The following is a 25,358-nucleotide window of genomic DNA, read 5'->3' as shown; positions in this document are numbered from 1 at the left end:
GCTTCTCTCCTCGTGTCTCTCCCCTCCCACCTTCCACATGTTCTCCCCTTCATCGCAGGGTTCAGCCAGAGATATACAGGACGCTTTGGTTGAGAAACACTGATCTCATGGACATCCATGTAAAATGCTCAGCCTTAGTCTGTGAACAAGGTGTCTTTCATCACCTTGCTAGAACTGTGAAAAGAAAATTAAAGGCGCAGGAGAGGGCAGAAATACAGAACCCTGGCCGGGCGCGGTGGCTCACGCTTGTAATCCCAGCACTTTGGGAGGCCGAGGCGGGCGGATCACGAGGTCAGGAGATCGAGACCACGGTGAAACCCGGTCTCTACTAAAAATACAAAAAATTAGCCGGGCGTAGTGGCGGGCGCCTGTAGTCCCAGCTACTCGGAGAGGCTGAGGCAGGAGAATGGCGTGAGCCCGGGAGGCGGAGCTTGCAGTGAGCCTAGATTGCGCCACTGCACTCCAGCCCGGGCAACAGAGCAAGACTCTGCCTCAAAAAAAAAAAAAAAAAGAAATACAGAACCCTAATAGAGAGCTATAAGCTGATGTTTGCGCCCAAGGCTTTGTACCTGTATGACTAAGAGAAAGGTAAACCCTTACCAGGCAAATTAGTTTTAATTTTAAGAGGCAAGTATTGAAACCTCAGTTTGGGCTGGGTGTGGTGGCTCACACCTTGTAATCCCAGCACTTTGGGAGGCAGAGGCAGGCAGATCACCTGAGGTGAGGAGTTCGAGACCAGCCTGGCCAACTTGGCAAAACCTCAACTCTACTAAAAATACAAAAATTAGGTGGGCATGGTGGTGCATGCCTGTAATCCCAGCTATTCGGGAGGCTGAGGCAGGAGAATTGCTTGAACCCTGGAGTCACAGGTTGCAGTGAGCTGAGGTTGTGCCACTGCACTCCAGCCTGGGCAACAGAGCAAGCCTCTGTCTCAGAAAAAAAAAAAAAAAGTAAGAAAGGAAAGAAAGAAATAGGAAGGAAGGAAGGAAAGAAAGAAACTTACTTCAGTTTGCTTTCAGGAAGTCTTAACTTGGTAAGAGTTGCCCCTGGAAAAATGTGGCTTTGCAGGATTCATGATAGTTTTGGTCCAGGTTAGGTTATGTTTTTCCCATTTTTTTTTCCTTTCTTTCTTTTTTTTTTTTTGAGATGGAGTTGCCCAGGCAGGAGTGCAATGGCACGATCTCAGTTCACCACAACCTCTGTTTCCTGGGTTCAAGCGATTCTCCTGCCTCAGCCTCCCGAGTAGCTGGGATTACAGGCATGCGCCACCATGCCCAGCTAATTGTTTTTGTATTTTTAGTAGCGTTGGGATTTTTCCATGTTGGTCAGGCTGGTCTCGAACTCCCGACCTCAGGTAATCTGCCCGCCTCAGCCTCCCAAAGTGCTGGGATTACAGGCATAAGCCACTGCGCCCGGGCTTTCTTCCCATTTCTTTTTTTCTTTTCTTCTTTTTTTTTTTGAGACAGAATCTCACTCTGTCACCCAGGCTAGAGTGCAATGGCGCGATCTCAGTTCACTGCAAGCTCCGCCTCCCGGGTTCATGCCATTCTCCTGCCTCAGCCTCCCGAGTAGCTGGGACTACAGGCGCCCACCACCATGCCCGACTAATGTTTTGTATTTTTTAGTAGAGACTGGGTTTCACCGTGTTAGCCAGGATGGTCTCGATACCCTGACCTCATGATCTGCCCGCCTCAGCCTCCCAAAGTGCTGGGATTACAGGCATGAGCCACCGCGCCCCACCCTTTCTCCCTATTTCTGAGCAAATTACCCAGACTAAGATACTAGTGAATTGTTTCCTTACTCTTCACCAACCTGAATTTCAGGACTTAAGTCACCCCAAATTTGGGGAGGAAGTTGGACACTTGAGGTAATGGATGATAGAGCTGGACATTCTACTGGCTTTAATAGTTCAGCACTTTTCCACCTATAAAATTTCTCTTGATACGCTTTAATTATTCCATATTGAGCAAAAATGAGATTCATGCTCTTCACATTGAAGCTATGACAATCAATATGCTTGCCTCAAGGGTCTACCCCTGCCACCACCACCCCCAAGACACACACACACACACACACAGAGAAGATTGAGAAGATGAGACTTCTAATGGTCACACCAGCCAAGTAAAGTAGAAAGTAGTTTTGCTTCAAGAAATATCCTTGCCAGGCACGGTGGCTCACACCTGTAATCCCAGCACTTTGGGAGGCAGAGGCAGGCAGATCACTTGAGGCCAGTAGTTTGAGACCAGCCTGGCCAACACGGTGAAACCCTTTCTCTACTAAAAATACAAAAATTAGCCAGATGTGGTGGCATACACCTGTAATCTCAGCTACTCGGTAGGCTGAGGTGGGAGAATCGCTTGAACTCAGGAGGTGGAGGTTGCTGTGAGCCGAGATCGCGCCACTTGCACTCCAGCCTGGGACACAGAGTGAGACTCTGTCAAAAAAAAAAAAAAAAGGAAGGATGGAAGGAAGGAAGGAAGGAAGGAAGGAAGGGAAATATCCTCTAACTAAATTTCTTTTTTCTATTCTCCCAAGCTTCCGCAGGTTCACTCGATCCAACAGTGTGACGACAGCAGTACAGGCCGACCTGGACTTCCATGATAATCTGGAAAATTCTCTGGAATCTATAGAGGACAATTCGTGTCCTGGCCCAATGGCCAGACAGTTCTCCCGCGATGCCAGCACCTCCACAGTCAGCATTCAGGGCTCAGGAAACCATTACCATGCCTGTGCCGCCGATGATGACTTTGACACGGATTTTGACCCCTCTATTCTGCCTCCTCCGGACCCCTGGATTGACTCTATCACTGAAGACCCTCTGGAGGCCGTGCAAAGGTCAGTGTGCCACCGGGACGGCCACTGGTTCCTGAAGCTCCTCCAGGCAGAGCGAGACCGCATGGAGGGGTGGTGCCAACAGATGGAGCGGGAAGAACGGGAAAACAACCTGCCCGAAGACAGTAAGTAATGCCACCGAGTGCCACACCCGTCCCCTGGGGCTGGGGTTGCTTTGCGTGTGCAGACCTTGTTGTTTTCTTCTCTGACAGCTTCACTTGTATAACCTTGACGTTCCACACCCCAAACCAGAACATGCAGGAGAGCTAGGCGATTCCAGCTGAGTCCAGAAGTCCCTGCGCAGCACAAAACCAAGAAAACTCCTGGGTAGATATAACACTGTCCTTAGCTCTAGGCCCATGACGTTCTTTTTCTTTCTGAAAATACCAAGCTCTGTGTGGAGGTGCTTTCATATCTCTAACTCGGTCCCTCTTCTCCGAGATGATCCTGGAATGTTGCTGATCCTCAGGGGATTGAAAATAATTCTAATCAAAACGTCTCGTGTATCCTATGAATATATACATCTACCAAATACCCACTAAAATTCTTTTTAAATAAAAAAAATAATCATTCTAACTAGCCCAGTGCAGTGGTGCCCACCTGTAGTCCCAGCTCTTCGAGAGACTGAGGTGGAAGGATCACTTGAGTCCAGGGGTTAGAGGCTGCAGTGAGCTATGATCACACCACTGCACTCCAGCCTGGGTGACAGAGCAAGAACCCATCTCTAAAAATAAATATATAAATAATACTAACTTTTTTCAAGGTCCATAGGGGATTTATATTCTTTATGATTTTGTTATTCTCATTAACATACAGCATTTAAACAAGGCTTATAATGTATAGGCCAGTAGAAACCCCCGCCTATTGGTATTCTTAAGCCTGTTTGACAGGCACTTTCTCTTAGGATTTGCAGAGGCGAACCCTTTAGCTGCTAAAGAAATACATTTTATAATCTTATTACGATTGAATGGGCTAACGTGAAATACATGATGAATACATAAAATAAATAATGGATACTATTTTTTGCACACTATTCTTTTCTTTCTTTTTTCAGACAAGGCCTCACTCCTCACCCAAGTTGGAGGGCAGTGGCGCAATCATGGCTCACCCCAGCCTTGACCTCCCAAGTAGCTGGGACTACAGGCGTGCACCCCATGCGCAGCTAATTTTTGTATTTTTGATAGAGACGAGGTTTCACCATGTTGCCCAGGCTGGTCTCAAACTACTGAACTCAGGCAATCCGCCCGCCTCGGCCTCCCAAAGCGCTGGGATTACAGGCATGAGCCACCGTGCCCAGCCTGCATACTATTATTTTCAAACTTGACCTTTTAACATTTGAAAAAGAAAAATTAACAATTGAAAAAGAAAAATTGTCAAATTATATTAACAGTTGAAAAAGAAAAATTATCAAATTACCTCAATTCTGAGGCATATTTTACATGTTTTCAACAATTCTGAAATTAGAATGTAGCTTATTTATAATCAGTATGTATTTTAATGTTGTATGTTTATTTTCCTCTGAAACATTAGTATTAAATTAATGGTGGATCCTCCAACTGATGATATTTTTGAAACAAGGAAATTTGGTGGTAGGTATTAATGCCTGCTTCATGTCTGTGTGCGAAGCATCTAAAAGAGTATTGCTGTGAAGTAACTTTTTAGACTTGTTTTTTAAATTACTTTTTCAATTTTTATTACGAGCTTTTTCTTTTTTTTTTTTTTTTTGAGACAGAGTTTCGGTCTTGTTGCCCAGGCTGGAGTGCAATGGTGCGATCTTGGCTCACCGCAATGTCTGCTTCCTGGGTTCAAGTGATTATCCTGCCTCAGCCTCCAGGTAGCTGGGATTACAGGCATGTGCCACCACACCCAGCTACTTTTGTATTTTTAATAGAGACGGGGTTTCACCATGCTGGTCAGGCTGGTCAGGTGATCCACCCGCCTCGGCCTCCCAAAGTGCTGGGATTACAGGCATGAGCCACTGTGCCCGGCCTATTATAAGCATTTTTTTTTTTTTTTTTTTTTGAGACGGAGTCTTGCTTTGTCTCCCAAGCTGGAGTGCAGTGGCACGATCTCTGCTCACTGCAAGCTCCGTCTCCTGGGTTCACGCCATTCTCCTGCCTCAGCCTCCCGAGTAGCTGGGACTACAGGCACCCGCCACCACGCCCGGCTAATTTTTTTGTATTTTTTAGTAGAGACGGGGTTTCACCACGTTAGCCAGGATGGTCTCGATCTCCTGACCTTGTGATCCGCCCACCTTGGCCTCCCAAAGTGCTGGGATTACAGGCGTGAGCCACCGCGCCCGGCCAAGCATTTTTAAACATGCACAAAAGTAGAGAGTTTAACATGATGAGTCCCCATGTACTCGTCACCGACTTCAACAACTGGCCAGTCTTATCTCCACCATTTGTAGTTATTGTTGTCAGAGTATTTTTAAGAAAATCCAGGGCCAGGTGTGGTGGCTCATACCTATAATCTCAGCACTTTGGGAGGCCAAGGCAGGAGGATTGCTTGAGGTCAGGAGTTCAAGACCAGCATAGCCAATATAGTGAAACACCATTTCTATTAAAAATACAAAAATTAGCCAGGTGCAATGGCACGTGCCTGTAATCCCAGCTACTTGGGAGGCTGAGGCAGGAGAATTGCTTAAACCCAGAGGCAGAGGTTGCGGCAAACTGAGATTGCGCCACTGCACTCTAGCCTAGGCAACAGAGTGAGACTCTGTCTCCAAAAAAAAAGAAAATCCAAGGCATTGTGTCACTTCCCTATGTAGCTCACACTTATAGAAAACATTTTTTTTAATATAATCATAGGCCATGCACAGTGGCTCACACCTATAATCCCAGCACTTTGGGAGGCTGAGGCGGGTAGATCACTTGAGGTCAGGAGTTCTAGACCAGCCTGGCCAACATGGTGAAACCCCATCTCTAGTAAAAATACAAAAATTAGCCAGGTGTGGAGATGGGCCCCTGTAATCCTCAGCTATTCGGGAGGCTGAGGCAGAGAATGGCTTGAACCCGTGAGGTGGAGGTTGCGGTGAACTGAGATCGCAGCTACTGCACTCCAGCCTGGATGACAAAGCGGGAGTCCGACTCAAAAAAAGGTAAAATATTATCATGCATTATCATACCTAATAAAAACAACAATTTTTTTTTTTTTTTTAAAGACAGAGTCTTGCTCTTGTCACCCAGGCTGGAGTGCAATGGCGTGATTTCGGCTCACTGCAACCTCTGCCTCCTGGGTTCAAGCGATTCTCCTCTCTCAGCCTCCTGAGTAGCTGGGATTACAGGCACCTGCCACCATGCCCAGCTAATTTTTGTGTTTTTAGTAGAGATGGGGTTTCACCATGTTGGCCAGTCTGGTCTTGAACTCCTGACCTCAGGTGATCCACCCATCTCGGCCCCCCAAAGTGCTGGGATTACAGGGGTGAGCCACAGTGCCCGGCCAATAATTTCTTAATTAGATTTAACATCTACTATAAATCATGTTAAGTAAATTTACTAAATGCACCAAACTAGTGGTGTCAAAGAGTAGTGAGCTTTTCCCTAGGGGAATCATTTTTTTAATGAAATGGAGTCTGGAAAATAACGGTTGTCATCAGATTGGGGATGTCCTCACTGTGTCCACTCCCTCACTCACAGCTCCAGTCTGCTCCTCCTGCCTGACCCCTGTCAAATGACTGACTAGCTTATCTCTTGCCTTTATGAGCAAGTTAGGAAATTCATTAACGGGTTTCTGTAAAACCCATAAATGGGTTTCCTTTGCTTCTTCATATTATGAGTACAAACAACTTGGCAGTGGAAAAGTAAATCTCCTTGACATTTGCCCCTGTTAGTGCCACTGCAGACTCACCTGAGTGTTGACCCCCAAGCACAATTAGGTCTTTGCCCTGATGACAGGTAAACAAGGTACGTCTCAGCAGCAGTGGGAGCAGGGGTAGGTTTCAGTAAGAAAGTCTTAGTTGGATCATCTTATTCACTTTTCTCCTTGTGGACATACTCACAGTTTATCAGATTTTCCTAGGAAAAATGCCAGCAACTAAGGAACAATGACATCCTGTGCCACTGCTCAATGGCACAAACTTACAGATTTCAATTCTCAAATTTGGTTCTCCTTCTAGCTTCCTGATTGGTGTTCTCTCGCTCATTCTTTCTTTTTCTTCCTTTCTTTCTTTTGTTTTTTTTTCTTTCTTTTGGCAGAGTCTTGCCCTGTTGACCCAGGCTGGAGTGCAGTGATGGGATCTTAGCTCACTGTAGCCCAAGTGATCCTCCCACCTCAGCCTCCTGAGTATCTGTGACTACAGGTGTGCACCACCATGCCTGGCTAATTTTAAAAAAATTTTGTAGAGACAGATTCTCGCTGTGTTGCCCAGGCTGATCTCAAACTCCTGGCCTCAAGCAATCCCCCCACTTCTGCCTCCCAAAATGCCAGAATTACAGGCAGGAGCCACCCACCCAGCTCCTGGCTGGCTTTCAACAGGACTCTTGGAAACTACTTATCTGATGTTTTCTTTTAATGGGCCTTTCAATCTGAGACTTGATCTACCTCTCTCAACCCAACTCTATAATGATGTGTGAGGATACTCATTGTATAAAGATTTAGGAAAAACTAAAGGAGCTAGGAAAACAAGTCAGTTGTATTCTAATACAATAACATATATTTGAAAGGTTGAAAATCTTGTCAGAAAACCAGCTTCTCAGCCTATGTTCAGGATGAAAGAGAAACGTGTTTGCATTTTGAAATGTACACTGCTGGCAAAGTCCCAAGATAATGAACATGAGGGAACTGCCCAACCATCTGTTGTTCCAGGCCTAATTTGTTGTTCAAGCTGAACTGGGTATCGCCGTGGTGCTCCTGTCATGCCCTGTGTATTTGTCCTTTGGGTACTTCCCACATTATTTTATAATAATTGATGCATCTTTCTCTTCCACTAAAAAGTAAGCTTTCTGAAAACAGAAACTATTCTTGTCTTAGTCATCTTTATATCACCAGACCCTCTGATGCATAACAGGGGATCAGTAAATATGTATTTGAGTCCTTGAAATATTCTGGAAATTCTGTTTTATAAAAGTATTTTACTTAGCAAAACCTTTCTTCCTAATTAGCTAAAAAAAATACTCAATAAGTAATACCTTAGTCCTTCAGGCTGGTATAACAAAATACCCTAGACTGGGTAATTTATAAACAATAGAAATTTATTGCTCACAGTTCTGGAGGCTGGGAAGTTCAAGTTTAAGATACTGGCAGGTTTGGTGTCTGGCAAGGGCTGCTCTCTGTTTCAAAGACGGCACCTTCTTGCTGCAGCCTCACGATGGAGGGAGCAGACAAGCTTCCTGGGCCTCCTTGATAAGCGTAGTAACCCTATTCATGAGGACTCTGCCTCTGTAACCTACTCACCTCCTATAGGCCCCCTCTCTTACTATTATACATTGGTAATTAGGTTTCAACATATGAATTTCAGAGGAGCACAGACATTCAGACCATAGCAAGTAACTAACGGTTCTTGTTGCCAAAAGCTGGAAAGGTGTTCCTGTGACAGATGATGAGCTCTTCTGATCAGGATAAGGATGTGGAAGAGAGAGATGGGCACCTGCCACAGAAGCGATGGAAAGCACTTCTGTGTGGGACAGGTGGCTAGTCCAGATGAACCTCGTGTGTCCTGTCTCATTCTTAAGACACAGTTCCATTCCACAAACACTTGAAGCCTGTCTCTATTTTTTCATGCTTTGAGAGACACGAAATAGGAGCTTCAAACTACTAGGATTCCAAAATTCTAGTCAGTGCAGTGGCAAACCCTGTGCCCAGGACAGAGTCACCAATTTCAAGTGTGGCCAATCCACATCAGGGAGAATTGGACCATAAAGCAGTAGTAACCCTCTCCAGGAAGAAGGGAGAATATCAGCGCCTGAAAGAATATTCATCTTGTCCTCACAATACCCCTGACGATGGCCTAGAGACTTTGACAGGTGCTGTTTTATTTGCCCTCGCAACAGCTCTCTGGCAGTATCTTGTCCAAGGTCACGGAAAACAGAAGTGTCTGATAGAACAGATACACATGAATAACATTTGACAAGATAATGATACTTTGTGTTGCCTGGCACTGTCCTCCTTAAAGCCCGCCATACAGATCTGTCCCTGACTCCTTGGCAACCACCACTCTGTTCTGATAACTGGGCCTAGAGTTGCAGAGGGCCTTTGTTTCACTAATTCTCTGACTTAACCTTTTCTTTTTTTGTAAGAGGGGCGGTAAGGAAGAGAGGCCAATCCCACTTGGCAGGCATAGCCAAATTCTAAGCAACCAGCTTTTGTTTGTTTTAATTCTGTGCACACCAGAAAAATAGCTTTGATAAATGGGTCAATTACAGATACCTCTATCCCTTGGCCAAGCCAACGGATGTTTTGGACCTGCAGAAGGAGGGCCTCTCTTCAGGGTGCCTGACAAACGTGGTGCCATAATAAAATCCCCCCAGGAGATCTGGTCTTGAAGTCATCATGGAAAGATAAATAGGATAGAGGGAAAAAACAGAAGACTCTAATCGCACAATTTATTTTGTGGGGTACCAGAATTATCCCAATTTTTAAATATTTTAAAATGTTTGGTGAATGTACATAATGCCTCTGAATGGTACACTTAAATACGGTTAAAATGGCAAATCTTATGTCTATTTTATCACAATTTTAAAATACCCCCACTGGGCGTGGTGGCTCCTGCCTGTAATCCCAGAACTTTGGGAGGCCATGCCATGAGGATCGCTTGAGCCCAGGAGTTCAAGATTGGCCTGGGCAACAGAGACCCTATCTCTACAAATATATATATTTTTTTAATTAGGCAGGCTTGGTGGCACGCACCTGTGGTCCCAGCTACTCAAGAGCCTGAGGTGAGAGCATTGCTTGAGCCCAGGAGGTCGAGGCTGCAGTGAGCCATGATCGTGCCACTGCACTCCAGCCTGGGAGACAGAGGGAGACTCTGTCTCAAACAAACAAACAAAAAACAACAAAAACAAAACAAAATAAAAAAACTAAAAAAAAAACTCAGAAATAGGCAACAGCAGCTAAAGATAAGCAGAACAACCATGTTCATGTTCATATTTATGTAAGAATGTATTTTGTTAAATGACTCCCTGAATTCAAAATACAGTGCATCCATGGCAAAAAAAAAAAAAAAAAAAAAAAAGTTTGGAAAATAACCTGTTTACTCACTGGAAATTTGAGGTTCAGATATTGCATGTGGGGTGGTTGTAATCATCTTTCTCTGTTAGAGAGTTGAAGAGGGAAGAGTCCATCTGATTTTAAAGTTATTTAGTTATTAATTATTTTGTGATGTCATTATGCTAATTGTGACAGCTGCTTTTGGCCTCACAGGGCTGGAAAACACTTTCCTAGTTCACCTGAAACTGATTAAATGTGGGTAACAAAAGGCAGACTGAAAACAAGCATTTAGAGTAGCCAGGAACCTCACGCTATCTTTTGAACAGTGTAACTATACATTCTTTGGGTGCCTGGAGTTACTATTTTCTCTGATAAATGCAAAGCAGAGCAAAGACTTTAGTTCTTGTTTTAAACCTTCAACCCCAACCATCGACAGTACTTTTTTTTTTGGCTTGATAATAAAATAATGAAACTGCAGTGAGCGAGGTTTCCTCCAAGCCAAGACAGCTGACAGAATGCTTGTTCCCGCAGCACTTGAAGTAAAATGATACGAGCTCTTCTCAGACAATGAAGCCCTTGTGTGAAACAGCTGTCTCAGGGAGATGGCTCAGTGCTATTTGACAGTGGCTTGTATGTTACATAGATACGTCTGGTATTATCTAACTGGGGATGAAACGACCAGATGGAGCTGAATGCCTCCAACTAGGAATGCAGTCTACCACTGTGGGGAAAGAACATAGGCTCAGGTTTCAATGGCCCTAAGATGAAATACCGGTGATTGTACTTCTAAATCTGTCTTTGCCTTCTGAATTGTAGACAACGAATACGTGGAATTTTCAGGCTTTATCTAAAACAAACTGATAAACCTACAGCATGTGCCGGAGGCAGATTAATTCTTCCACTTTAATTTTGCCTGGTAATAGCATCCAAGCTAGTGAAACTTGGCCTTCAGTCCCCCAGAAGGCTTGGGACCCTTGGCAGCGAATGCGGGGCTGGTAATGACACCTGAGATGGGGTTTGCCTGGTTTCAGGTTTGGTTACGGAAGCTGTGCACAGTTATTGTGATGGTCTATCGGTGCCATCACCCAGGGTTTATCCACCTGGGATTGCCTCTAATGTGTCTCTGCAGCCTGTGAAACAGTGGGTGGCAGACAAAGTTGTATCTGTGAGTTCTGCAATTCATCTGCCTCCAGCCCGCGTGTGTTTCTAAGTGGGGAGCAATGGCTGCATTCTAGCCTAGCTCCTTTCTGTTTTATTCTCATCTTACTCTTGCAGTGAACCCTCAAAAGGTCCCTCCCACTCCACCACACACACAGACACACACACTTGCACGTCTCTTTTTGTAAGCTCCAGACAACCTGAAATTAGTGACCACAGAGGAAGTGGCAGTAATGAAAAGGAAATCGGCTATAATGTGCCATATGTTTAACCTCGAGAATGCTCCATTCATGCCGCTTTGCACAGCACTGGTGCCAGAAGGCCATTAGACACCATCTTTTTGTGGATGTGCTTCTTGAGGGTGGTGTCTCCCAGCTCAGGAGGGCAGGCAAGCATGAAGAGGTGAAATGATGTGGTTAATTGGGGGCAGAACTGGGCCTGGAAACAGATCTGTTCTAGGCCAGTGGTGTTTCTGCCATTCCAGAGATGGCAAAGAGAGGGACTGGCTCACGGAGCAAGACCTCCTATCATTTCCTCCAATAACTGTTTCTGTGAAATATAAATGCAATGGACTGGTGGGGCGCAGTGGCTCATGCCTATAATCCCAGCACTTTGGGAGGCCAAGGCAGGCAGATCATGAGGTCAGGAGCTGGAGATCAGCCTGGCCAACATGGTTGAAACGCCGTCTCTACTAAAAATATAAAAATTAGCTAGGCTTGGTGGCACATGCATGTAATCCCAGCTACTCGGGAGGCTGAGGCAGGAGAATTGCTTGAACCCAGGAGGTGGAGGTTGCAGTGAGCCGAGATCACGCCACTGCACTCCAGCCTGGGTGACAGAGTAAAACTCCATGTTGAAAATAAATTAAAAAATAAATAAAATAAATGCAATGGACTTCAAATAAAATATACAGTTTTTTTCATTTAGATTACCTAGGGAAACATAAACTAATTTCATTTCATCCAAATTTCAAAGGCTCAAAACTGTCTTTATCTATATGATGTATATGATATTACCATTTCGTGGCTGATATAAGTCAGGATATTGATCCAAAGAATGACCATCTTCTATGAGTAAGACTCCTGGAGGGGTTGGGACTGGGAAAAAAAAATTAAAATTAGCTGAGTTTTTGAAAAACTTGCTCTTTAAAAACAAAATAATGTTTTTTTGTTTTTTTTTTTTCCCCAGAACACTATGGAAACTCTGGTGTTAGTCTATGGGAAAACTTCTACTAGAGAATCCATTCTTTATTCATTAGCCACCAAGTTTCAGCTAAAAACAAAACAAAACAAAAAAAGCACTGTTGTGCAATGCAGATCAGCAACTGCCAGTCAGGAATGAAACAGATCCACGTTTTCTATGGAGACGTTTTGTTGACAGCAGCTCCGGATCACAAGTGTGTCTGAGAAGCAGCTGCTGGGCAGTAGGTTGGGGAGATTTTTGCCACAAGGACACACTCGTAAATGAGAATGTCTCCACATGGATAATCCCAATGCCATGAAATCACACAGACTCAGACTGACAAATCCACATGACTTTCATTTATTTATTTATTGAGACAGGGTCTCACGATGTTACCCAGGCTGGTCTTGAACTCCTGGGTTCAAGCGATCTGCCTGCCTCAGCTGCTCAAAGTGCTGGGATTATAGGCAAGAGCCACTGTGCCTACTTGACTTAATTTTTTTGAAATAAATTTTGTGTATATTTGAGGTTTATATGCTATAGGATACAGATAGATAGTAAGTTGGTGACTATTATGAAGCAAATTAACATATCTGTCATCTCACATAGTTACTTTTTTTGTGAAAGAGCAGCTAAAGTCTACTTATTCCATAAGACTCCCTAATACAAGATAATTTTTTTTTTTTTTTTGAGACAGAGTCTCGCTCTGTCGCCCAGGCTGGAGTGCAGTGGCGCAATCTCGGCTCACTGCAAGCTCCGCCTCCTGGGTTCATGCCATTCTCCTGCCTCAGCCTCTCCGAGTAGCTGGGACTACACGCGCCCACCACCACGCCCGGCTAATTTTTTGTATTTTTAGTAGAGGCGGGGTTTCACCGTGGTCTCAATCTCCTGACCTCGTGATCCGCCTGCCTCGGCCTCCCAAAGTGCTGGGATTACAAGCGTGAGCCACCGCCCCCGGCCATACAAGATAATTTTATTAGCTGTAGTCCTCATGCTGTGCATTAGATCTCTAGACTTGTCCTTCCCATGTATCTCTTACTTTGTAACGTTTGACCTACGTCTCCCCGTTTCCTCCCCCGTAACCACTGTATTCATTCTCTGTCTCTGTATATTTGATCTTATTTTCTCAATTCCAATATAAATGATATAATGCAGTATTGTTCTTTCTGTGTCTGGCTTATTTTACTTAGCATAATGTTCTCCAGTCCATCGATGTTGTGGCAAATGGCAGGAGCTCCTTCTTTTTTAGGGCTGAATAATATTCACTATATATATGTGGTATATATATATATACCGCAGTTTCTTTCTTTTTTTTTTTAATTGAGACAAGGTCTCGCTTTGTCACCGAGGCTGGAGCACAGTGGCGTGATGATAGCTTACTGCAGCCTTAACTGCCCAGGCTCCATCAGTTCTCCCACCTCAGTCTCCTGAGTAGCTGGGACCACAGAGGTGTGCCATCAGACCCAACTAATTTTTTAAAAATTATTATTTGTGGATACAAGATCTCACTGTGTTGCCTGGGCTGGTCTTGAACACCTGGGCTCAAACATTCTTCCTGCCTTGGCCTCCAAAAATGCTGAGATTACAGAGAAGAGCAAATGCACCTGGCCTCTTGTTATGTCTCCTTTAGAGATATGTCTGTTCAGATCTTTTGCCCATTTTTGTTTCTTCTAGTTTTGTTTGTTTGTTTTTTGTTTTGTCTTATTCAAACCCTGTGTCAAGGATCTTTGCCCTCCTTTTGTGTGTGTGTGTGTGTGTGTGTGTGTGTGATAGAGTCTCGTTCTGTCACCCAGGCTGGAGTGCAGTGGCACCATCTCAGCTCACTGCAAGCTCCACCTTCTGAGTTCACACCATTCTCCTGCCTCAGCCTCCCAATGTAGCTGGGACTACAGGCACACACCACTACGCCTGGCTAATTTTTTGTATTTTTAGTAGAGACAGGGTTTCACCATGTTAGCCAGGATGGTCTTGATCTCCTGACCTTGTGATTTGCCCTCCTCGGCCTCCCAAAGTGCTGGGATTACAGGCATGAGCCACTGCGCCTGGCCAGACCTTTGCCCATTTTTAAATTGAGTTTTTTGGGGTTATTTGCTTTCCTGCTATTGAGTGGTAAGAGTTCTTCATTAATTTTGGATTTATAGTCCACAAACCTTATTGGTTATGTGGTTTGCAAATATTTTTTTCCCGGGTTGTAGGATGCCTTTTTATTTTTATTTTTTTAATTTTTTTTTTCTTTGAGATGGAGCCTTGCTCGGTTGCCCAGGCTGGAGTGCAGTAGTGTGATCTTGGCTCACTGCAAACTCCGCCTCCCAGGTTCAAGTGATTCTCCTGCCTCAGCCTCCTGAGTAGCTGGGATTACAGGCACGCACCACCATGCCCGGCTAAATTTTTTTGTATTTTTTAGTAGAGACGGAGTTTTACCATGTTGGCCAGGCTGGTCTTGAACTGCTGACCTCAGGTGATCCACCTACCTCAGCCTCCCAAAGTGCTGAGATTACAGGTGTGAGCCACTGTGCCTGGCCTTTTTATTTTGCTGAATGTTTCCTTTGATAACAGAAGCTTTTTCATTTTATACAGTCTCATTTATTTATTTTTGCTTTTGTAGCCTGATCTTTTGTTGTGATATCCAAAGCATTATTGCCAAGGCTAATGTTGAGGAACATTTCCCTTCCGTTTTCTTCTGGGAGTTGTGTGGTTTCTGGTCCTACACTTAGGCTATCCTTTTCCCATTGTATCCTCTTGGTGTCCTTGTCAAAAATTAGTTGGCTGCAGGTGGGCGCAGTGGCTCACACCTGTAATCCCAGCTCTTTGGAAGGCCGAGGCGGGCAGATCGTCTGAGGTCAGTGGTCTGAGACCAACCTGGCCAACATGGTGAAACCCCGTCTCTACTAAAAATGCAAAAAATAGCCAGGAGTGGTGGCGGGCCCCTGTAGTCCCAGCTACTTGGGAAGCTGAGGTGGGAGAATTGCTTGAAACCGGAAGGTGGAGGTTGCAGTTAGCTGAGATCGTGCCACTCTGCTCCAGCCTGGGCGACAGAGTGAGGTCTCAAAAAAAAAAAAAAAATTAGTTGACTGCAAGTGTCTTTAAAGTAAGTGGATAGACCCACTTTTTAAATTTCCCTTCTCTTTCTTCACCCCTAAAGTCTACAACATTGGGGAAAAAAGCCAGGTGGGAGGCCGAGTGCAGCGGCTCACGCCTGTAATCCCAGCACTTTGAGAGGCTGAGGTGGGTGGATCACTTGAAGTCAGGACTTTGAGACCAGCCTGGCCAAGATGGTGAAATCCCGTCTCTACTAAAAATACAAAAATTAGCTGGCCGTGGTGGCACGCGCCTGTAATCCCAGCTACTCGGGAGGCTGAGGCAGGAGAATCACTTGAATCCGGGAGGTGGAGGTTGCAGTGAGCCGAGATTGCACCATTGCACTCCAGCCTGGGCAACAAGTATGAAACTCTGTCTTAAAAAAAAAAAAAAAAGAAAGAAAGAAAAAGGCAAGTGGATAAAAAAAAAAGGCAAAACTTGAATATAAGGAAATATAATTCATCATCCACAAACACAACTCAACTTATCCTAGATGGTGTGACTTTTCCAGGCTAGTCACTACAACGATTGCATGACAAACAGCAATGCAAGAGGAATAATACCCCAGCTAAGACTATATCAGCTAATTAGTCAACACTATAATTTAAAAAGTGGTGCTAGACATGATAAAACCTTAAAGAATTAGAATGCTCAAGGATCAGAATATCACAGGTAGTTTGTTTTTCTGGTTGATACAGAATCTGTAAATAATTCAGTTAATTTCAAAACGTATTCCTTCAGTGGAGATAATCGGAGTTAGTTACATGGGCACAGTCTAGGCCATCAAAGAGCTCACATTCTGGTTGGAAATCAGACATATTAACAGAACATGTTGAAAAGAATGAGGAAAAGGCAGAGACAGCTATGCAGGGGAATTTTAGGAGCAGTGAGGTGGGAGAGGTGAAAGGAGTTAAGGCTTTCTGGCAAGGTGCACCCAAGCTGAATCATAAGGATGAGGACTTTGCTAGATACAGGGAGAGGGGCTTGCCTAGGGCACCAAGGGGAGGGGACAGTCTCAGCTTAGTGCTTGGTGTGAAGAAGGCACTCAGGAGAGAAAGACCTTGGGGGATTTGGGAAGCCGTGGGCGCTTGGAGCATTGAAGGAGTCAGCAGAGAGAAACTGGACAGCTTGGCCTGCACCTGCCCTGCTGAAGGGGGCCTGGGGCTTATCACATGGAGCGGGGGAACCAAGGAAAAATTGTCAGCATGAGAGTTACATGAGATAGGAAAACCCTGTAGTTCCCTTAATGAAACCAAATCTCCAAGATTGGCAAGGGATGGAGAACATTTACACTATGGATGGATTGATCAAACCTTGTACCCCTAATTGTAATCAACAAGGGAATCCTGAGGGGATCACAGATTGGGGAGACAGGAGGTGTTGAGCTAGTGGTTGCACATGCTCCTCTAAAGCGTCTGGGGTCAGTACACAGTGGAGTCACAAATTCGAGAAAGTGGAATGAGGGAAGTGAGTGGAGAAGTGAGCTCGGGATTACATTTTGTGTTCAACATTTACAAGGTGGAGTGAGAGAAATTCTACCAAGCACAGGGAAGGCAGAATCGGGGAAGGGCAGAGTCAGCCAGAGAGGGTTGTTGGGAGACCCAGGGGATCTGAGTTTCCTTTGTGCCAAAGGCAGAGTCCAGAAGGTGAAGTGGGTGGAGACAGCTGGGCTGCGGGGAGTGGAGACAATGGAAAGCAGAAGAAATATGAGAGCAAAGGCATGCTGCCCTTTGGAGAATGGGGGTTTAAAGGGAATGTAATAATTTGCTAGGGCTGCCATAATAAAGTACCCATGGAGCAGGTCACTTAAACAGGAGAAATTAATTTTCTCACAGTTTTGGAGGCTGGAAATTCGAGATCAAGTGGCTGGTTTCCCCTCAGGTCGCTCTCCTTGGCTTGCAGACCACCACCCTTTCCCTGATTCTCCCCTCTGTGTGTGTGACTGTGTTCTCATCTCCAATTCTTTTTTTTTTTGAGACGGAGTCTTGCTCTGTCCCCCAGGCTGGAGTGCAGTGGCGCGATCTCGGCTCACTGCAAGCTCCGCCTCCCGGGGTTCACGCCATTCTCCTGCCTCAGCCTCCCGAGTAGCTGGGACTACAGGCGCCCGCCAACACGCCCGGCTAATTTTTTGTATTTTTAGTAGAGACGGGTTTCACCGTGTTAGCCAGGATGGTCTCGATCTCCTGACCTCGTGATCCGCCCGCCTCGGCCTCCCAAAGTGCTGGGATTACAGGCTTGAGCCACCGCGCCCGGCCTCCAATTCTTATAAGGACATCAGTCATAGTGGATTAGGGACCATGAGAATGACCTCATTGTAATTTAATCATCTCTTTAAGGACCTTATCTCCAGAGTCACATTCTGAGGTACTGGAGGTTAGGAATTCTACATGTAAACTTTAGGAAAATGCAATTCAGCCAATAACAGGGGAAGAAGAGGAATTTTATGTTAGCTGGAGGGGACCAAGAGGTTAGGAGGAGTTGCCCCACTTAGAATGGGAAAGACTTGAGGATGCGGCCAGACATCTCAGGTAAGGCACTGGCAGAAGGAGTTCAGAGAGAGGCAGTGGCTCACACAGCAAGGCCTCAGGGTAGCAGGGAGAGAATCAGACCAAGGACACAAGTAGATGGGAATAGCGGATGTAGAGAAGACACTAGAGTGGGGGCAGAAAGATTTAGGGGATTGTTGGGGGAGGAGTATTAAGAGACACAGAACATTGAGAGTATTTGTCTTTGTTTGTTTGTGTTGCTCCAACAAAATACCAAAGACTGGGTAATTTTTTTTTTTTTTAATTTTACTTTAAGTTCTGGGATACATGCGCTGAACGTGCGGGTTTATTACATAGGTAGACATATGCCAGGGTGGTTTGCCACACCTATCAATCTGTCATCTAGGTTTTAAGCCCCACATGCATTAGGTATTTGTCCTAAGGCTCCAGACTGGGTAATTTTTTTGTTTTTGTTGTTGTTGTTGTTGTTGTTTTTGAGACGGAGTCTCGCTCTGTCACCCAGGCTGGAGTGCAGTGGCGCAATCTCGGCTCACTGCAAGCTCCGCCTCCCGGGTTCACGCCTTTCTCCTGCCTCAGCAGCCCAAGTAGCTGGGACTACAGGCGCCCGCCACCATGCCCAGCTAATTTTTTCTATTTTTTAGTAGAGACGGGGTTTCACCATGTTAGCCAGGATGGCCTCGATCTCCTGACCTCGTGATCCGCCCACCTCGGCCTCCCAAAGTGCTGGGATTACAAGCATGAGCCACCGTGCCCAGCCAAGACTGGGTAATTTTTAAACAATACAAATTTACTTCCCATTACTCTAGTTGCGGAGAAATCCAAGATCAAGGTGCCAGCAGGTTGTGTCTGGTGAGGGCTGCTCTCTGCTTCCAAGATGAGGCCTGTTGCTGCATCCTCCAGAGGGGACAAACCCTGTGTCCTTGCATGGCAGTAGGGTCAGAAGGGCAAGAGGCAGTCCCTTCAACCTTGAGTCCTTTAATAAAGGCACTAACCTCATTCATGACAGCCGAGCTCTCATGACTTAATCACCTCCCAATGCCCCACTGCTTATTGTTATTGCATTGGGGATTCAGTTTCAACATAAATTTTGGAGGAGACACTATCATCCAAATCACAGCAGTGTTCATGCCTGATTCCCTCCATTTTCATCTCATAGGAGGCAAGGTTGTTGAAGATGAGGGAATAGGGGTTGAGTTGAGAATGGATAAGATTCAGGAAATTAGAGTTAGAGAGGGAGGTAACCAAACACATTGCAAAGGACTAACGGGCAGCAGTGAAGGATCAGCCAAGTTTGGGGACCATTGGTTTATGGTGTCATCAAGTCACACGGCTAAGCACAATCTGGAAAATAGGATGGGACTATAGCTGTACAGGCTAGTGGGGTTTATCTGCCATCATCTCTGTACCTGAAGGTGGACCTTGTTTTGCCGTAGAAGCTGCCATTCTTGAGGAGGGCTCTGACCCTTCATTTTGCAGTGAGACTATTTTCTGAGCAAGGCTCTGATTGAATGTCCAGTGTGCTTTAAGGTCCTGTCTCCTCTGTGTGTCTGTCACCCAGCAGCCAGTTGGCCACTGTTCTAGCTCTGATGGCTAGGGGAAACTGTGCTAGATTATACAGAGAGGCACTAAAATCTGAGCCCCTGAAAAATTGTTATGGATTTCTTATACACATAAAAAAGAAATTATTCACCAATCAGTGACACTTGTGAAAATCTGCCTGAATAAAAGTCAGCAAAAAAGAAGGCCATCAAATTAATCCACACTACTGGGGAGAGAGGGTGGAGTGTGAAGATTTGCAGGAGAAATCATGTCCTTTTTTGGATACTGCCACCTTTTAGGTAAATGCCCAAGAACTAAAGAATGTGGATCAGTTATAGGAGTTATAATTCCTACTGCATTCTCATGTTTACCTATATTATTCCATTAAGTAATCAGCAATGCTATGAAGATGATATTATGGCCATTAAAGGAAAAAGAGTCTGAGTCTGATAACTTTCCCAAGATCAACAGCTGGTAATTGGTGAGCTGATTGTTCCTGACCCCCTACCTACACTTTTTCCCACACACAGGTGTACCTCATTTTATTGGCATTGCCTTATTGCACTTTGAAGATACTGCTTTTTTTTTTTTTTTAACAAATTGAAGGTTTGTGGCAACCCTGAGTTGACCAAGTCTATCAGCACCATCTTTTCAAAACCATTTGCCCGTTTTCTGTTTTTGTGTCAGACTTTGGTAATTCTCACAATATCTCAAGTGTTTTCATTATTATTCTGTCTGCTATGGTGATTTGTGGTCAGTGATCCTTGATATTACTATTGTAATTGTTTTGGAGCTCCATGAACCATGCCTGTATAAGATAGTGAACTTAATCAATAAATGGTGTTTATGTTCTGACTGCTCCACTGACCCGCCATTCCCCTGTCTCTCTCCCTCTCCTCAGGCCTTCTTATGCCTTGAGTCACAATAATATTTAAATTAGGCCAATTAATAACCCAATAATGGCCTCCATGTGTTCAAATGAAGAGTTACAATCTGTCACTTTTAATCAAAAGCAATAAATGATTAAGCTTAGTGAGGAAGGCATGTCAAAAGTCAAAATAAGCCAGAAGCTAGGCTTTTTGTGCCAGATAGCCAAGTTGTGAATGCAAAGGAAAGCTTCTTGAAGGAAAATAAAAGTTGCTCCCAAGTGAACATACAAATGATAAGGAAATGAAACAGCCTTTTTGTTGATATGGATGAAGTTTGAGTGGTCTGGAGAGAAGAACAAACCAGGCACAACATTCCCTTAAGCCAAAGCTTAATCAGAGCGACACTGTAACTCTTCAATTCTTTTTTTTTTTTTTGAGACAGAGTTTCTCTCTTGTTGCCCAGGCTGGAGCGCAATGTCATGATCTCGGCTCACTGCAACCTCCGCCTCCCGGGTTCAAGCCATTCTCCTGCCTCAGCCTCCTGAGTAGCTGGGATTACAGGCATGCGCCACCATGACTGACCAATTTTGTATTTTTAGTAAAGACGTGGTTTCACCATGTTGGTCAGGCTTGTCTCGACCTCCCGACCTCAGGTGACCCGCCCGCCTCAGCCTCCCAAAGTGCTGGGATTACAGGCATGAGCCACCGCGCCCGGCCAAGTCTCTTCAATTCTATGAAAGCTGAGAGAGGTGAGGAAGCTGAAGAAGAAAAGTTTGAAGCTAGCAAACGTTGGTTCATGAAGTTTAAAGAAAGAAACTGGTTCATGAAGTTTAAAGAAAGAAACTGTCTCCATAATATAAACATGCAAGGTGAATTCCTAGTGATGATGGAGAAGCTGCAGTAAGTTATCCATCCAGAAGATCTAGCTAAGATCATTGATGAAGTTGATTACACTAAACAACAGATTTTCAATAATAGACAAAACAGCCTTCTATTGGAAGGAGATGCCATGTAGGCCTTTCATAGCTTCAAAGGACAGGCTCACTCTCTTGTTAGGGGCTCAGGCAGCTGGTGACTTGAAGTCAAAGCCAATGCTCATTTATCATTCTGAAAAGTCTCGGGCCCTTAAAAATTATGCTAAATTTGTGTGCTTTTATAAAGTGTGCTCATAAGTAGAACAACAGAGCCTAGATGAGAGTATCTCTATTCACAGCATGGTTTACTGAACACTTTAAGCCCACTGTTGAGACCTATGGCTCAGAAAAAAAGATTTCTTCCAAAATATTGCTGCTCATTGACAATGAACCTAGTCAACTAAGAGCTCTGGTAGAGATGTACATGGAGATGAATGTTGTTTTCATGCCTGCAGACATGACATCTGATTTGGTTTGGCTGTGTCCCCACCCAAATCTCATCTTGAATTATAGCTCCCATAATTCCCACATGTCGTGGGAGGGACCTGGTGGCAGATGACTAAATCATGAGGGTGGTTCCCCCATACTGTTCTCATTGTAGTGAATAAGTCTCATGAGATCTGATGATTTTATAAGGGATTTCCCCTTTCGCTTGTCTATCATCATTCTCTCTTGTCTACCGCCATGTATGACATGCCTTTCACCTTCCACCATGACTGAAGCCTCCCCAGCCATGTGGAACTGTGAGTCCATTAAGCATCTCTCCTTTATAAATTACCTAGTCTCAGCTATGTCTTTATCAGTAGCATGAAAACAGAGGAATACAACATCCATTCCATAGCCTATGGATCAAAGAGTCATTTGGACTTGCAAGTCTCTTTAGTTAAAAATACATTCCATAAGGCTATATCTGCCATAGATAGTGAGTCCTCTGATGGACCTGGGCAAAGTCCATTGAAAACCTGGAGGATTATTTGTAATCCAAAGGATAAATGCTTGAGGGGATTGCTTGAGGGGATGGATACCCCATTCTCCATGATGTGCTTACTTCACATTGCATGCCTATATCAAAACATCTCATGTACCCCATAAATATATACACCAGGCACCTACAAAAATTTGAAAAAAATAATTTAAAAATTAAAAAAAAAAGAAAACCTTCTGGAAAGGAATCACCATTCTAGATGCCATTAAGAACATTTATGATTCATGGGAAAAAGTCAAAATATCAACATTAGCAGGAGTTTAGAGGTTGATTCCAACCTTCGTGGATGACTGAGGGGTTCAAGACTTCAGTGGAGGAAGAAACTGCAGATGTGGTAAAAAGTGCAAGAGAACTAGAATGAGAAGTGAAGCCTGTAAATGTGACTGAATTGCTATAATGTCATGATCAAACTTGAACAGAGGAGAAGTTACTTCTTATGGATGAGCCAAGAAAGTAGTTTCTTAAGATGGAATCTACTCTTGGTGAAGATGCTGTGAACACTGTTGAAATTACCACAAAGGATTTAGAATATTACATCAACGTAGTTGATAAAATAGTGGTAAGCTTCGAGAGGATTTTGACTCCAATTTTTTTGTTTGTTTGTTTGTTTGTTTTGAGACAGGGTCTCCTCTGTTGCTCAGATTGGAGTGCGGTGGCACAATCATGGCTCACTGCAGCCTCAACTTCCCAGGCTCAGGTGATCCTTCCAACTCAGCCTCCTGAGTAGCTGGAACTTCAGGGATGTGCCACCATGCAGACTAATTTTTCATATTTTTAGTAGAGATGGGTTTTTGCCATGTTGCCTAGGCTGGTCTTGAACTCCTGGGCTCAAGCAATCCTCCTATCTTGGCCTCCCAAAGTGCAGGGATTATAGGTGTGAGCCACCATGCCCAGCCTTGATTCCAATTTTGTTTTTTTTTTTTGAGATGGAGTCTCGCTCTGTTGCCCAGGCTGGAGTGCAGTGGCATGATCTTGGCTCACTTCAAGCTCTCCCTCCTGGGTTCAAGCCATTCTCCTGCCTCAGCCTCCTGAGTAGCTGGGTCTACAGGTGCCCGCCACCATGCCTGGCTAATTTTTTCTATTTTTTAGCAGAGACAGGGTTTCACCATGTTAGCCAGGATGGGCTAGATCTCCTGACCTCGTGATCCACCCGCCTCGGCCTCCCAAAGTGCTGGGATTACAGGCGTGAGCCACCGCACCCGGCCCCTTGACTCCAATTTTGAAAAAAGTTTTACTGTGGGTAAAATGCTGTCAAACAAATATTGCATGCAACAGAGAAACCTTTCATGAAAGGAAAAGTCAATTGATGTGGCAAACTTCATTGTTGTCTTATTTTTAAAATTGTCACAGCCAGCCGAGGCAGTGACTCATGCCTGTAATGTCAGCAGTTTGGGAGTCCAAGATTAGTGGATCGCTTGAGGCCAGAAGCTTGAGACCAGTCTGGGCAACATGGCGAGATTCTGTCTCTACAAAAAATAAAAAGTGAAAAAAAAATTTATTTTAAAAAGAGACATTGCCACAGCCACCCCTACCTTTAGCAACTACCACCTTGATCACAGCAGGCATCCACGTCGAGGCAAGACCCTCCCTCCGCAAGAAGATTATGACTTGCTGATGGCTCAGATTACCATTAGCATTTTTTAGCAATAAAGTATTAGGTACTTTTTTGTGACATTATGCTATCGCACACTTAACAGACTACAGTATAGTGTAAACATAACTTTTATATGCACTGGGAAACAAAAAATTCATGTGACTCACTTTATTGTGATATTCATTTATTGTAGTGGTCTGGAACTAAACTCACAATATGTCTGAGGCATGCCTGTATTGCCCAGAGAGAAAGTTAGACTAAAATGAAACATACTAGGTGAATTACAGTGTAGGTGGCAGAAAAATGTGACGAGTTCTATGTAGCATATCTACTGTAGTAACCTTCACCACGGGGAGCCAGTCAGAGGTAATCCATTGCAGGGGTGTCTGTCGTATCCAGGCTTCAGGGAACCTACTTTGAGGATATAAGAAATATGTCTATTCTTCTCTGTTTCTGAGCCTTAAAGTAAGGTCTGATGATCGTGGAGTTAGGTGTAGCATCATGTAAGAATTAGACGCAGTCAGAGAGGCCGGGCACAGTGGCTCATGCCTGTAATCCCAGATACTCGGGAGGCTGAGGCAGGAGAATCACTTGAACCCGGGAGTTGGAGGTTGCAGTGAGCAGAGATCGTGCCACTGCACTCCAGCCTGGGTGACAGAGTGAGACTCTTGTCTCAAAAGAAAAAAAAAAAAAAAAAGAAGCAGTCAGAGAAATGAGCACATCTGCCTTTTCAGTACTAGAGACCTAACTCCTCTTGAAATAGCAAAGGATGCATATGCTGATTATGCTTAAGGATTTGTAATCCTGATTTTAACCCAGCAAAAAGATCACCAGCACACTGAAACTTCTTGCAGCTTTGCCATAGACCCACTGGGAGGGTTAAAAGAAAGTGTTTTTTCCCTTCATCCCTGTGCTTCTTATACTACTTCTTTTCTCAAAATAACGACCTATCCCACAGAGGTCGGTGGGAAAGAGGAGGTATGCTCTCTTCTAAATGGCTGGGTCTTTGAATGTAGTCAGGAGATTTCAAATCATAGTTTGCATAAAAGACTCCCCTTTCCCACAGCCAAAATAGTTGTTCTCTGCTTCTCATTATGACATATAATCTTTAAAAGAAAAACAGAACTTGAAACACCCACCGTCTCTTTCAAGGTGTCCCTGTTTCCTCTTTTCTGTTCAGGATTGAAATTGCCTTGCCTGCCAGTCACTTCAGGTAGATGGATTTGCTTTGTGCTCTTGCTTCCTAATGTGGGACAGTGATCAGGCTTGGCAAATTTCTTCCAACTCTCCCACTAACTTATTATGCCACTCGCCCCTATCCATGGGCACTGGCTGGGAAATGTTGATAAAGAAATTACATGCAGCCTGGCATGGTGGCGCATGCCTGCAGTCCCAGCTGCTCAGAAGGCTATGGCAAGGAGTTCAGGGCTATAGTAGCCCATGTTCATGCCTATGAATAGCCACTGTCCTCCAGCCTGGACAACACAGTGAGACCCCATTCATAAATAAATAAACACATAAATAAACAGAAATCACACTCAGTGGATAAATGGA

The 25,358-nt window shown here is 44.5% G+C and overlaps 1 protein-coding gene across 23 annotated transcripts in view; it reads left to right on the top strand.

Moving 5' to 3' along the window:
* Window positions 1–25,358, top strand: part of DLGAP1 (DLG associated protein 1) — a 993,959-nt gene that overhangs the window by 949,845 nt on the left and 18,756 nt on the right. For all 23 annotated transcript variants that reach the window (XM_058438584.1, XM_032152723.2, XM_032152722.2 and 20 more), the window contains one exon: window positions 2,536–2,957. In XM_058438584.1, coding sequence (XP_058294567.1) covers window positions 2,536–2,957 — 422 coding nt within the window. The remainder of the gene's footprint in view (window positions 1–2,535; window positions 2,958–25,358) is intronic.

This window comes from Hylobates moloch, unplaced genomic scaffold (assembly GCF_009828535.3).
Source record: "Hylobates moloch isolate HMO894 unplaced genomic scaffold, HMol_V3 SCAFFOLD_5, whole genome shotgun sequence".
Taxonomy (NCBI): domain Eukaryota; kingdom Metazoa; phylum Chordata; class Mammalia; order Primates; family Hylobatidae; genus Hylobates; species Hylobates moloch.
This window is presented reverse-complemented; position numbering and strand designations above follow the sequence as displayed.